Here is a 14,998-nt window from a genome sequence, read left to right as displayed (position 1 = left end):
AATCAGTTAGAAGAAAAGGAAAAGCAGAACTAGTTAAAAAATGTGAAAGTAGTAGGGGAGTAGGGTGAACATCAATGATTTTATTACAGCATAAGTGATTGCTATCATGGTCATGCTAAAATGACATCATAGTGTACCTGCAGATTGTTGCTCATTTTGTTGCGGCAAGAGATAACCCTGCTCAAACAGGGACACTTAGAAAAAGGTCTGGGTGGCAGAAAATAAATATTTTTAACTGCAATGTCTGCACAATGCCAACAGGCAGACAAGTCACTTATTTATACAAGTATGTACATGTGCTCTTGAATATTTTGGTAATCCTATGAAGCCCTTTACTTTGACCTTCAAATTTTTGCCTAAAAAAAAAAAGGAGAAAGCACTGTACTTACATATTGTTTGCTAAGAATAAAGAATTGCGTGTTCTGTTTATAGTAAGGTATATTATTGCATAGCAATATCTTAAATCTGCGATTCACAAAGAACTTGTTTTAACAGAGCAGGCGTTTCACACAGATCTGAAGATAAAAATCTCCTATGTGTTGGCACCTGTTAAAAATACATTAAACGTGTGTGTCTGCCAGTGAGTGCAGATATCTCTTCATTAAACTTAGGTTCATTACACTTATGTACTATACAAAACAATCCAAAATGTATGCATGGAAGTATCCGCGCTCTAATAAATTAAGGTCAAAGTCTAGAGCAGCCAGCATAAGTTTGTTAATAACAAAATAAAATAACATAGAAGTCCATATGCAGAGTTAAACCCAAATAAAAAATATTGTCCATAGCATGTGTTGAAAGCAAGAGATGAGACCCCACACCAGCTTCAGTGTGTAATGACAGCACATCACACCACAGTGTTAATCCAATCTCCTTACCAGAAGAAAAGTAAAACAGGCCTTTTTGCATGGATCTAAATGGCATCTCCAGCATCAGACAACAGGTAAGCAGCTCCACAACGTGATGCAACAGGTGGAATAACTGGCAATGATCAATAAACTGGACTCCAAGTAAGTAATCCAGGAAATCATGCTCCACTTTGCTCACCCAGAGATCACAAAGGAAGGACCACCGTGATGAACAAAAAGAGGCGCATAGTGAAGTACGTTCAAATCAATGACAAGGTTTATTAAAGGCTGTACTTACAAACATTAACGTTAAAAACGAGTGTCAATATAAAACTTGCAGAAAGTGCCGCGGCTCATAGCGATCATGTGTCTCTGGGGACCCGCCTAATGCGTTTCATCCAATAGGACACCGTCAGATTCATGCAATATGCCTGTTTTACTTTTCTTCTGGTAAGGAGATTGGATTAACACTGTGGTGTGATGTGCTGTCATTACACACTGAAGCTGGTGTGTGGTCTCATCTCTTCCTTTCAACACATGCTATGGACACTTATGTACTGTATATACAACTTGCTGAGAAAACCATATACACACTGTAAGCCATATCGATGGTCATGCACAGAAACATCTGTTTCACTGACTATGAGTAGCCCATGAGTCTCCTTACTTTAAAGGTATACCCCAAAATTGAAATCTAAGTTTGACAATGCATGTAGGGTGCATAGTCTACCAGCTGAGTAGTTCAGGTTTCCATCCAGACATTTCTTGTACTACACCATTCTACGTATAGTCCCTTTTGTCTGTCTAGTGATCCTGGAAAGCACCTGCTGGCCATGTTGGCCTTACAGATAACCTGATGTACATATGCCACTAAAAAGAAGTTGCTCACAGTCATCTTCTGCCAGCCTGAAATCTCATTCAAAATATATCATTCAAAATAATGAGATTCTGTGTACCACGGGTATAGATGCAAATATGTTCATTTTACTCCTGTACTGTGATTTTGAGTTTTACAGCGTGTGACAACATGTGGGAAGTTCTGCTCTCCCATAAGGCAGCACTGAGCGTCAGGAGGTGCTTTTAGGAGCTCATTTAGGAAGGCCATGTAGCAGAGCCATGATTAGAATCTTTAGGGCCCCGGTGCAAGAAACCACAAAGGGTCCCCCTGACCTGAGCCCAGGGTCATTCCCACTGGTCCCAAAGCCCTTTACAGAGTTTCCCCTCACATTAGAGTCCCCTTACATCAGAGTTCCCAGTTTTCCCAGAGCCCCCTTTACATCAGAGCTCCCCTTTACAGTACATCAGAATCTGCAGGTTTCCCCTTTACAGTGCAAGGTAGAATTCTGTGGACCCCAATGTAAGGTGGAACTCTGCAGACCCTGGTGTAAAGGGGAACTCTGCAGACCCTGATGTAAAGGGATACTCTGATGTAAGAAGGTCTCCAGAGCACCCCCCCCCCCCCCCCCGTTTACACCAAAGTTTGCAGAGTTCCTCTTTACCTCAGAGTCTGTAAAGTTTCTCCTTGCACTGTAAGGATTAACGATGCTAACTCTTAAAGGGGAACGCTGGGAACTTGATGTTAGTGAGAGCCCTGGAGACCAGAGACCCCCATATATCAGATTTCCCCTTTACACCAGAGTTTGCAGAGTGAATACACTAAGGTAAAGGGGTTCACTGATGTAAGAGGGGAGTTAGCACACTGATATAATGGGGGACCCTTATATCAGTGTCCCCCCTTACCTTAGGGTCTCAACTCCCCTGATATCAGTGACCCCCCACAGAGTGACTGACTACCTCACAAACTCTGTGTGGTCTGGATCTGTCACACACTGACCTCCTGTAAGTCTTTTGGTCCACCTCTTCCCCCCTGCGCTCCCTCCTTGCAGTCGCTTTCAAATTTACCTGACCAGCAGTCCGATCCCAGGCCAATTACTAATTGTCCAGCTCTGGAACTAAGCATGCGCAGTATGGAGCCAGCTCTGGCGGGGGGGGGGAGATGGGCGGGGGGGGCGGTGCACTTCTTAGGTGAATTTGAAAGCGACTGCAAGGAAGGGGGAGGAGAGGAGGCCTGCACTCCCCCCTCCCCCCCCCCAGCCACCCACAGTGCCAAAACACCAGGGCCCGGTCACAAGTGCGACCTTTGCAACCCTGGTAGTTCCACCACTGCCATGTAAAGTAGTGGTCAGGAGAATTAAGGCATATGTTCTGTAAAATGCCAAACACAGCAGGAGGAAGCATACAGGTAGTCCATCTGTTTGAGTCTTTTGGTAGTAGAACATCCCAAACCAAGCAAACTATGTTGACCATTGCTTAGTTTGTGAACATGCTGTGTTTCAGCTACATTAAATTGAAATTGCACTGCATCTGAGTACCACAAACCAAAATTGATATTCAATTAATTGTAATATTCAAAGCAAACTCATCTACCCATGTCTCCATGCTTTATTTTGCTGAGAAATCATTTTTAAAAACATCCCTAGCATTTCTGGTCATGGCCAGCTTGAGTAAGCGCAGATGATTCATGTAGCATGTATCTCCTGGAATCCATCTGCCCTTAGCTCGGGTATGCAGGCAGGGAGGGGAAAAAGTAAATATAATATAAAACTAAGTAAATATAATATACTTTCCGATTTATCTACTAATGCTAACAACATAGGTAAATACAAATAGCCAATGTTGATTGAGAGAGTGAAAATCCACTTTAATTTGTGTATGTAGATTCCTTCATAGCAGTGCCAGACTTCTTCCCCACACCATGGTAACACTCAGAACTGATAGTGATTTGCTACTTTGTAACATACTTAACTTGCCTAAAGCCTATGAATCCCCTGTGTGTAACATCGGCATTAACTTGATCACTCTGAAGTACCATTCTACAAAAGTAAAGATCTACATGGTGGCAACTGACACATTCCTTTACAAAGAGGGAAATATTACAGGTACTGAGTTTGGTAGTACTGTAGGGTTGTTCAAAGTTTGGGAACTTGGTCAACACACAATTTCCATATACAAAAACTTGAAAAAATTATTTTATTATTACTATTATTTTAGTGGTGGTGGTAAAAGTACTATTTTGGAAATATCATCTATTGCATTCACATGCATTTCAAATATTGTGGTAAAGTTGGCAATTGGAGAGTGGGCTACTCGATAAATCTGGGCAATTGCCTGGCCTGTAAGGGTGGGTTCACACTGCCATGTAGGGGTCCGATGCGTCCCTGTTTACCGTTTCAGGCACAATTTCGGTCTGAATTTTTGGCTGAATTCAGACCTGAAACGGACCAGAAGACGCACAGGACTCCTGTGCAATTCGCTCTAGTGCCGCTCCGCAGATGTATGAACCATTTGAGAGCATTTGAGAGCCAGTCACAGTCTCCTAACATGCGAACTGGATGCGGGGAAACCGGCATCCAATTCGCAATAGTGTGAACCCAGCCTAAAGTGTGCAGTTATAGCCATATGTAAAGACTGCAGTTCAGCAACCTGCTAAGAGCACTGCATACTTATGGTCAAGGGATAGGGGCGATGGGTTCCAGCAGAGGGTATGGTGATTAGGGCTTGTGGGGATGCACTGAATACTGTGAACTTTAAGAAGTTGTAGGGTATAGAAACTCAGTTTACTGATGTACAATAGTGGCAAGGAGAAAAAGCAGGTTAAATTATCTGCACACAAGGTTTTTGTATATAAAGGGCCTTCAAAACAACAAAGTATTTCTGTATGCTACGTAGGGTTCTGTACAAATATGAGTTTCATTACTGTATATACTATAGAGAGGTCTTTTTGCATTTCTGTATTCTGGAAGTGTGATGATAACAGGTTCTCTTTAAAAGAGGATAACTGCAAGCTGGGCACTGTAAAAGCAGTTACAGTGGAAACTTGGATTAGGCGCATAATCCGTTCCAGGAGAATGCTCGTAATCCAAAGCACTCGCATATCAAAGCGAGTTTTCCCATAGAAGTCAATGGAAATGAAGGTAATTCGTTCCGCATTGACTTCTATTGCATGCACTACCGCATGTGGCCAGAGGTGGGGGGCGCCAGAGAGCCTCAGAAATACTCGGGGACAGCTCGGCTGAACTCGGAAAGGCTCGGAAACACTTGGGAATTGGTATTTCTGAGTGTTTCCGAGTATTTCCAAGTGATTACGAGTATTTCTGAACGGCTCTAATCGGCTCTGAACCGTTCCAAGTGTCACCGGCACCCCCGCATCTCTGGCCAAATGCGGTACTGCACACCCCATTATCTTGAACTCTGCTCGTTTTGTGAGACAACACTCGCAAACTGAGTCAGAATTTGCTGCTCGTCTTTCAAAACGCTCGTTAACCGCGTTACTCGTTAACCAAGGTTCCACTGTAGTAGTTGTCCCCATGAATTTTAGAATTCTGACATTTTTGTAGTGTGACTGCCCAAAAAGTTTAGTTTTTTTTTGTTTTTTTATCCTTAAATCAGCACAAGGGATCGTACTTACATTCAATGAGAAGTGCTCCTTGTGCTGGTGGCTTCCAGCAATAAAAAGCACTCTTTGAATGAAGGACGCGGACCTTTCATTCATCGGCCTGTCCTCCAAACATAGAACTAGAAGCTATAGTAAAGCTTTTATTAATAGGGGAAGGTGGAAAGGACGAATATTGTTGTCACTCTTGACCAGAGCCTATGACAGATCCAGCAGCTGTATTAACCCCAGTAGCATTGGAAAATTACCACTTCAACTTTCAACTAAGGCAGCAGCCACCAGCACAAGGGACACATCACTAATTGTAAGTACCATCCCTTGTGCTGAAAAAACAAAACAAAAAAAACTTAACTTAGGCTTTAAACTAAATCAACTGGGGCATCGGTTCTACTATGACTTATGGAGTCCCTTCTTGTGACACACATTTTCTGTCTTTATTTGATTACACATTTGCTAATAATGTATAGCCGTGTATGTTTTATTACCTTACTGTTTGCCGTTTTGGAAAAGCTTCCTTTTATTGCTGAGGTTATAAAACATGAATTATTTTCCCTTCAGCATGGGCATGTTTTGATCTGTTGTTTGGTCCCTTGGCTCAGAGTTCTGTTTTCCTGCCCCTCCTACAGCTAAAGAGAAATTGCTGAGCCCTAGCTCCAAAGTGAAGACAAATATATTCCCACCCTGCAGGGAGCGTCCCACAGAGTTTCTGACAGCGGCCGAGTCTTCTGTCCCCACCCTGGGCAAGATGAACAGACCATAGTTTAACTCTTTAACTCTGAAACAGTCACCACTGTGGGAGAGAAAGGGTCACCCCCCATCCCTCCCTTTTATGTTCCCATTCTAGACAGAATGTTATGCTGTAATTTGCAATGCCAGTCATTCCTCATATCTTTCTTCAAATGCATGTTGCTGGGATCAGTCAGTAGCAAATAAAACAAGTTGCCTAGAGTTATAGAGGAAAACATACACTGGAATGTAAAAATGTCTTCAGGCCTTGCATTTTTATTGATAACCAATGTATTTGACAGGTCCTGTCCTGTCCTTAATGGTTTTTATCTACATCTGCTAAACAAGTGTAGCCATTCCCCCGTAGGGGTTGCTGAATGTAGTGGTTCACCTGTCACCCTGCCCAGCCAGACATCCATTTCTCAGTGACATAGACCAGTCCATAGCTTTGTTTTGTTTTTGTTTTTATTTGGGGGGATTCAAATGGGATAGGAAATTGGGAATTATGAGGTGCCCAAGAATATTCAATGCAAACTTGATTGGGACTTCTATATACACTCCAGTATGTACACTCCAATCTTTTCTCCAGCACAAACACTTGCTGCACACCGTTTTTCCTCCAGCACTTCACTTGCTGCAGACTGTTACTCCTCCAGACTAGCTAGCACCGCATGGGTAGGCCTGACACTACTTCAGCCAGGCCTCAATGAACTGTCTTTTGCAGGCAGGGACCTCGGGTCCCTGGGGTGTAGAAATAGTTCAAGTGCTAGCTGTCCTCTATTCAGCTATCACTTTCAGATAGTTCTCTTCAGGCCCTGCCAACCAGTCTGGCTGCAGAGACTTCTTTCCACTGCCCTTGCCACAGTCCTCTCTTCTGGTTCTGCACTCATCTCAAACTGCAATCTCCCAGTTCTCTCAGGTGTGCCTATCCCAGTCCTCCCGACTGTGCTTACTCACCAGCCCTCCTGGCTGCGACCAGTAGTCCTCCCTGAAGACTCTTAGAAGTGTTCTCTCCCGCAGTCCTCTACTTGCTCTCATACGTGCCTCTCCTTCCAGGATCTCGTCACTCCTCCTTGATGCACCTGAGCCCCAGCCCAGGGACAACCTCCCCCCCAGACTGGGGAGCTCCCCGTGGGTACCGAAAGCCTCCACACTCTCTCACTCCAGCTCTTCCACCCAACAACTCCTCCCCAGCTGGGCTGACCCCAGGTATTTAAGGAGGCCTGCCCCTGCCAATCCAAGTTGGGGAGTCAAGGCTCCCCAGAATACCCCAGGCAGCTCCAACTCTCCTCTCCTCCTCTCCTTCTAGGACCTTCTAGAAAGAAGAGGGAGGGTGACAGTGATGTTGCCTGTGAGTCACCAGCTGCTGCCTTGAGCCACTCCAAGCCCTGAATGAAAACAAACAGGCCTAGCCCTGCCTAAATTTTCCTATTCTGCCAGAAAATCCTCACTTTAGCACTTCCCTAACTAGAGGGTGCTACACAAGAACGTAAATTAGCATTTTAATCTCAATAGAAATAACACATAGCTGATTGCCAAGGTATGATATGTTCTCCCCTAATTAAGACATCTAAAGCGGTTATTTGCAAAACATCAGCGTACTACCCAGTTCAGATAGCATTTAAGGTTAGTAGCATCACAAGCCAAGCACTAATACTAGTCAGTCTGTTTGTGGTCCCTCCATCCTACTAGGTGTGGTCCATGACAAATAACATGTCTTTAGTTACGCACCAATATCCTGAAAATCAAAATATCTGGTGTGTAATATATTGTATTTAGGTTAGCCTAGGGCACTAGCCAGTGAGATAATAGCACGTGTAAGGAGAGTGTGAGGACACTGCATATTTATTTATTTTATTTATTTATTTCAGGTACTTATATAGCGCCATCAATTTACGCAGCGCTTTACATATACATTGTACATTCACATCAGTCCCTACTCTCAAGTAGATTACAATCTAAGGTCCCTAACTCACATTCATACATACTAGGGACAATTTAGACAGGATCCAATTAACTTGCCAGCATGTCTTTGGATATTAAAGCGCTGCTGAGCACATTTAGGTTGACTGGGGGATCCCTCTTTAAGATGGACCTGTGAAGTATCTTAGACTGACCTGCAATTAAAAGCACACCCCATGTAACTATCAACACAAGTCCTTTTTTTTTAAAACACACCCTGCAGCAGGTCAGGACAGGAGTATGTAACATGGTGTTTCTTACATTGCTGGTCAGCAGCTGTAAAATAATACCTCCCAAAAGCATTGAGGAGTTAATGATAATACCAAGGCCAGAATGCTGAGAGCGGCTTCCCTTGCAACTAGGTGTACAATACCCCTGAAGTTGGCACAGAGGGTATCAGGCACGGAGAGGCACGGGTCGCCAGCAGGTGTGCGAGCCACAAAGATATCTTCAGGTGCGGAGAGAACCCGTGAAAAAAGGACTAGTTGCTGGACCAATGAGAAGCCTGGCTGGGGCTCAAACACTTCGACCTTGAGACAGGAACTGGAGAATGATCAACTGAGGCGGCTGAGGGTCAAGCACAGAGGAGCAGGTGGCAAGTAGTCCCAAGGAGGCTAGAGTCCAGAACACAAGAGGGATCCTGGGGAGGCTGAAGATCAAACACAGGATAAGGCAAAAGCAAGTCTTTTTAGCAGGCCGAGGATTAAACACCGGGTGATCATTATAGAAGGTCCTTAAGCAAGCCAGGGGGTCAAACACAGAGGTCAGGCAGGAGCAAGTCCAATAGAGAGAAGCCGAGGGTCAATCACTGGAGAGGAGACAAGCAGAGAAGTCCTTAATCAAGCCGAGGGTCAAGTACTGGAGAGAATTCAGGAGTAGTCAGACGATCCGGGTCAAATAGGCAGGCACAGGTACTCAGAGAATAAACAGGAACACTGGGAGCTGAGAAGATAAACCAGCAACTAACACAGGACATAGCTGCCATTATATAGGCCCTCCGGGGGGACGTCCTGCTGCGCGCTCACGTGTTCGTGCTGATGCGCCGCGTTGTGCGCCCACATGTGCTAATCTGCTCGGGTGGCGCGCTCGTACCCGCCGATCGTGTAACAGTACGCGCTGGTGTACAACTCCACCACACAGGCACACAGGGATGCTCTGATACTGACAGGCTCTAACGCTGCTATTCCCCTGACAAATGCAATCCCCCCCTTCATCCAAAGTGTTGGTGTTCAGTGGTAATAGGATTCACCGCATTCAAATAATTGGTGGGCAGTGGCAATAAGATCCCTCTTCAAGTATTGGTGGTCAGTGGCAATAGAACCATCACGCATCCCCCCAAGGCACTGGGAGAGAGTGGCAATATGATCCGTAACCAAACATTGGTTGTCCTCCCCCCAATCATTAGCGATCAACAGCAGCATCAGTGGTGGTCAGTGGCAATAAATAAACAAAAGCACTGGTGCTCTGTGTACACTTACCTGGCAGAGATCAGTGTCCAGTGCTGCTACCTGTGGGGTGACATCACCGTCAGAGCTATGCAGATACTGTCAGAGACAGGCGATCACCCCACCCAACAATGGAAGCCAGAAACAAGTGAAGATTACTGGAGTAGCTGTGTGTACTTGAGTGATTTCCAGCTTCCGGGGGCATGGGCCAGGTGTGATATATACAGTATCTCACAAAGGGAGTAGACCCCTCACATTTTTGTAAATATTTTTTTATATCTTTTCATGTGACAACAGTGAAGAAATGACACTTTGCTAAAGTAGTAGGTGTACAGCTTGTATAACCATGTAAATTTGCTGTCCCCTCAAAATAACTCAACACACAGCCATTAATGCCTAAACCACTAGCAACAAAAGTGAGTACACCCCTACGTGAAAATGTCCAAATTGGGCCCAATTAGCCATTTTTCCTCCTGGTGTCATGTAACTTGTTATTGTTACAAGGTTTCAGGTGTGAATGGGGAGCAAATTTGGTGTTATCGCACTCAATCTCTCATACTGGTCACTGGAAGTTCAATATGGCACCTCATGGCAAAGAACTCTCTGAGGATCTGAAAAAAGTAATTGTTGCTCTACATAAAGATGGCCTAGGCTATAAGCAGATTGCCAAGACCCTGAAACTGAGCTGCAGCACAGTGGCCAAGACCATACAGCAGTTTAACAGGACAGGTTGGACCCAGAACAGGCCTCGCCATGGTCAACCAAAGAAGTTCAGTGCACGTGCTTAGCGTCATATCCAGAGGTTGTCTTTGGCATATAGACGTAGGAGTGCTACCAGCATTGCTGTAGAGGTTGAAGGGGTGGGGGGTCAGCCTGTCAGTGCTCAGACCATATGCCGCACACTGCATCAAATTGGTCTGCATGGCTGTCGTCCCAGAAGGAAGCCTCTTCTAAAGATGATGCACAAGAAAGCCCGCAAACAGTTTGCTGAAGACAGGCAGACTAAGAACATGGATTATTGGAACCATGTCCTGTGGTCTGATGAGACCAAGATAAACTTATTTGGTTCAGGTGGTGTCAAGTGTATGTGTGGCGGCAACCAGGTGAGGAGTACAAAGACAAGTGTGTCTTGCCTACAGTCAAGCATGGTGGTGGGAGTGTCATGGTCTGGGGCTGCAAAAGTGCTGCCGCCACTGGGAAGCTACAGTTCATGGGAGGGACCCATGAATGCCAACATGTGCCGTGACATACTGAAGCAGAGCATGATCCCCTCCCTTCAGAGACTGGGCTGCAGGGCAGTATTCCAAAATGATAACGACCCCAAACACACCTCCAAGAGGACCACTGCTTTGCAAAAGAAGCTGAGGGTAAAGGTGATGGACTGGCCAAGCATGTCTCCAGACCTAAACTCTATTGAGCATCTGTGGGGCATCCTCAAAACGGAAGGGGGTGGAGCACAAGGTCTCTAACATCCACCAGCTCCGTGATGTCTTCATGGAGGAGTGGAAGAGGACTCCAGTGGCAACCTGTGAAGCTCTGGTGAACTCCATGCTAAAGAAGGTTAAGGCAGTGCTGGAAAATAATGATGGCCACACAAAATATTGACACTTTGAGCCCAATTTGGGCATTTTCACTTAGGGGTCTACTCACTTTTGTTGCCAGCGGTTTAGACTTTAATGGCTGCGTGTTGAGTTATTTTGAGGGGACAGCAAATTTACACTGTTATACAAGCTGTACAATCACTACTTTACACTGTAGCAAAGTGTCATTTCTTCAGTGTTGTCACATGAAAAGATATAATAAAATATATACACAAATGTGAGGGGTGTACTCACTTTGTGAGATACTATAGTCTTTTGGTGGCAATGGTCATCAGGACAAATAGAAAAGGTAAATCTGCCCAGCAGGTACACATAGGGCAATCAAAACCTGTGTCTGTGCAGCCACTGTGCCCCAATAGACATAAATAGGACTACCTGCACATTGTTGCACAGAACACCTGTGCATCCTGTGCAGGTGAAAACGACCCTTCACACAGGTGTACACATATATTATATTTTATATATAATATAATTATATTATATAATTATAATATATTATATTATAATAACATTATTATACACATACAGATACCCCCATGAGAATGAGGCCTTATAGTTAAAATTTAATGAAAAGTGAATTCAGTGAATATCGTCTAAGCACTCTAGTACTCCATTGTTTACAGAATCACATCTATCTAAAATGATCTTTTCATATAATCATATTTATTTCAACAAGGTTAAATAAGGCCATGAATCCAGAAAATTAGAGGATCTATTGCTCTTTGAAGGTTATACACATATTGCTGACATAGTTGTGTTCTTGTATGTTTTCTGTAGTCATTACTCTTTCTTTTCTTCTCTAGAGTTCTTTGCAACGATATCTTGGGACTAAAGTTACCCAATGACCCCATCCTAACTCCCAACACCGTCTGCCTGACATTACCCGGCTTAAGTAAGCGCCAGATGGGGCTCTGTGTGCGGAACCCTGATGTGACAGCGTCAGCCCTCCAGGGCATTCAAATTGCCATTCATGAATGTCAACATCAATTGAAAGGCCAGCGTTGGAACTGTTCCACTTTGGAGACCAGTGGGAAAGTTCCACATGACAGTGTCATCTTAAAGAGAGGTACAGTCAGGGTAACCAATCTAAACTATCTGCATATATGTGGTTTCAAAACATTTCATAAATACAATGAGCAACATATAATGCTTTAGCATTAATCAATGCGATCTTGCAGCTCTACAATACTGGGTTGAATTCTGACAAACTATTTTATGCTAGTCGAATGCCCTGTACACACGGTCGGACTTTCTGACGGAAAATGTGCAATCGGAGCTTGTTGGAAATTCCGACCGTGTGTGGGCTCCATCGGACATTTTCCATCTGATTTTCTGACACACAAAGTTTGAGAGCAGGCTATAAAATTTTCCGACAACAAAATCCGATCGCATCAATTCCGACCGTGTGTGGCCAATTCCGACGCACAAAGTGCCACGCATGCTCAGAAGAAATTCCGAGATGGAACAGCTCGGTCTGGTAAAATTAGCTTTCGGAATGGATAGAGCACTTTCGTCAGACTGCAATGTTTAAAATTGTTTAATACAGCGCACTCTCTTCTTCTTTACAATGCTAGAAGAATGAAGTAGTTTTGCTGCTCATATTCACACAGACTTCTCACAAACTTCTTTCTTTATTATTTATCGTGATTCCCTCAATATATTTTGATTTGTCACATCTGACAAAAAATATATATATTATTATTTTTTTGGTTTGTATTTTTTTCAAGGCTGATCTTTTTTTGTTTTTTTGTTGTTTTTTTTACTTCAGAATATTTTTGTGTGTGTTTTGTGTGTCAAGTTACCACAACACCATTATTATCTTGAATTATTTAATCTCAAGGAGATTGCTTGGTGTTGGTGTCACTTGTTAATTTCACATTGTATTTTTGAAATGTACCTGCCTCCTCACAAACAAACTGTCCTTTTTGAAGGAAAACACACATAGGCGAGTATAATTGAAACAAAAATTCCTTTATTAAGGGCTCAGAACCAAACAAAGAGGGAGGCAACGCTGGAGAAACATTATAAATTGGTGAAGCCTTTGACCCACAGGGCACACATCAATTATTTTACAGCAAAATTGGTGGCCTGAGGAGTCCATATCTAAGGGAGTGCAGTCTGGTCCAGAAGAGATCATGAAAGCAGCAGATGACATGTATGTTCCCAGGCTGTGGTACTACAAGAGGCTGCATATTTTGCCAGACCAGACTGAACCCAGGTCATCACTCTCTGGTCTTCCTTCCATGCTTCCTTCCCGGCTGTGGCTCTGGTGTTGGAGGTGTGGCAGGAGGAGGAGTAGGACCTGGAGGAGGAGGAGGAGGACTATGGGTGAGGTGACAAATGTGGGTTGCACATGTGATTTGGCCCCTCAACCCCTTATTTAGAGCTTCCAAAATTAAAAACTCACATAGGAGTCGTTGGCCCTCCTCCATCTGCATCATTTTGCATGCAGTTATGGCAGCAAAGTCCTCCTCCACACTATGGGGTGTTCTGAGGGCCTCAGTAGCCTTCCAAAATAGGCCTGTGGCAGCCTACTCCAGGTTACTCCTCTTCCTGCCACTTTGTCTTTGAAGGCGGAGGGAAGGGACCTGGGTATCAGGCAGCCTACTTGGCCCGGCCACCTCCTGGCTGAGACTTCCCTGTGTATGAAAAAGGGACATGGTTTTAGTTTTTGCTTCATCGATCACAATCATAAATTAGTACTCCAAAATAACACCTATTTAACATCATTGATTGGACAACCAGAAACATTTAGAAGAATGCTATACGTGGCTCAAGCTGGGCTCCTCCACATGTTGCTGGCTGGAAGGCCCAGGTTGGGCGTCAAAAGCCTCAGCTGGGGGGTGAAGGAAGCGTGGAAGGAAGAGTGGAGAGTGCTGGCCTGGGTTCAGTCTGACCTGCCAGAAAATGCAGTCTGTCATAGTACCACAGCCTCGGGACATAAATGGCATCTGCAGCTCCTGATCTCTGGGAATCCTGGACCTTCTTGTGCTCAGGCCACCAATTAGGATCTTCAAATAGGTGATGTCTGCCATGGGGATCACAGACTTCACAAATTGCAGCAAATTATTCAGCGCTGCCTTCCTCTTTGTTTGGTTCTTATATTCAGGACGGTTTATCTGCCACAGACAGGGCAGCTCCCTGAGCATATCTATGAAGATTGGCATAAAGTCATGATCCTTCAAGATATCCATTTTAACTGCAAGACACAACACAAGACAAACCCTAATGTCAGCCTAAAGTCTTCTAAACTTGTGCAAATACAGGCCTCAATCTAGAAGCAGTATAAGCCCAATGTTAAATCTTACCTTCGTTATCATGATCTGCGCCTCCGTTACTCCTTCCTCCGCTCACAGATCGTACGTACTACGCACGCGTGTTACGCTTTATAGACACTGCGGATGCATGAAACTCCACCCGCCCCTGACGTTCTTTCTAGTCTATTCCCCGCCCCTTCTCGTTCGTTGCAGTGGGGAAGAGCACATGGCGGAGACAGAGCAGGTGTCTGATAATTACACCAACGAGGAGGAGGAAAGCCCGGAGCCAGAAATGTCCCACCTCAAGTATGTCCTTTGTGGAGATGGTGGAGATGGTGGACATCCTGAAGAAGGCCGACTATGACAGGAAGTATGGACCTTACCCCAACCCCAATGTCAGAAAGGCCAAGATTATGGCGAAAGTGGTCAAGAGTCTGCACCAGAATTTTGGGGTATGACGATCCAAGGATCAGCTCAGGAAGCGGTGGTCAGACCTCAAAATCAGGGAGCATGAACAGTACAGAAGGATCAGGAGAGTGCTGCAAAAAAGTAGGTAGTTGTGCTGTGTTCCTATTCTTTATTTTAATTATGTTCGTTCTGCTCCATGTGCTTTTCTTAACTGTTGTACAGTTTAAAATGGCAACTTTCATGTTCATGGGCACATTGTTCCTTCGTATGAAACATTGTTCGTTCGGCCTAGAAAACA

The 14,998-nt window shown here is 44.4% G+C and overlaps 1 protein-coding gene across 1 annotated transcript in view; it reads left to right on the top strand.

Annotated features, from left to right (window-relative positions):
• Positions 1 to 14,998, top strand: part of WNT10B (Wnt family member 10B) — an 86,718-nt gene that overhangs the window by 44,989 nt on the left and 26,731 nt on the right. Inside the window, exon 3 of the mRNA XM_073614055.1 lies at positions 11,839 to 12,101. Coding sequence (XP_073470156.1) covers positions 11,839 to 12,101 — 263 coding nt within the window. The remainder of the gene's footprint in view (positions 1 to 11,838; positions 12,102 to 14,998) is intronic.

This window comes from Aquarana catesbeiana, linkage group LG02 (genome assembly GCF_042186555.1).
Source record: "Aquarana catesbeiana isolate 2022-GZ linkage group LG02, ASM4218655v1, whole genome shotgun sequence".
In the NCBI taxonomy this organism is placed as follows: domain Eukaryota; kingdom Metazoa; phylum Chordata; class Amphibia; order Anura; family Ranidae; genus Aquarana; species Aquarana catesbeiana.
This window is presented reverse-complemented; position numbering and strand designations above follow the sequence as displayed.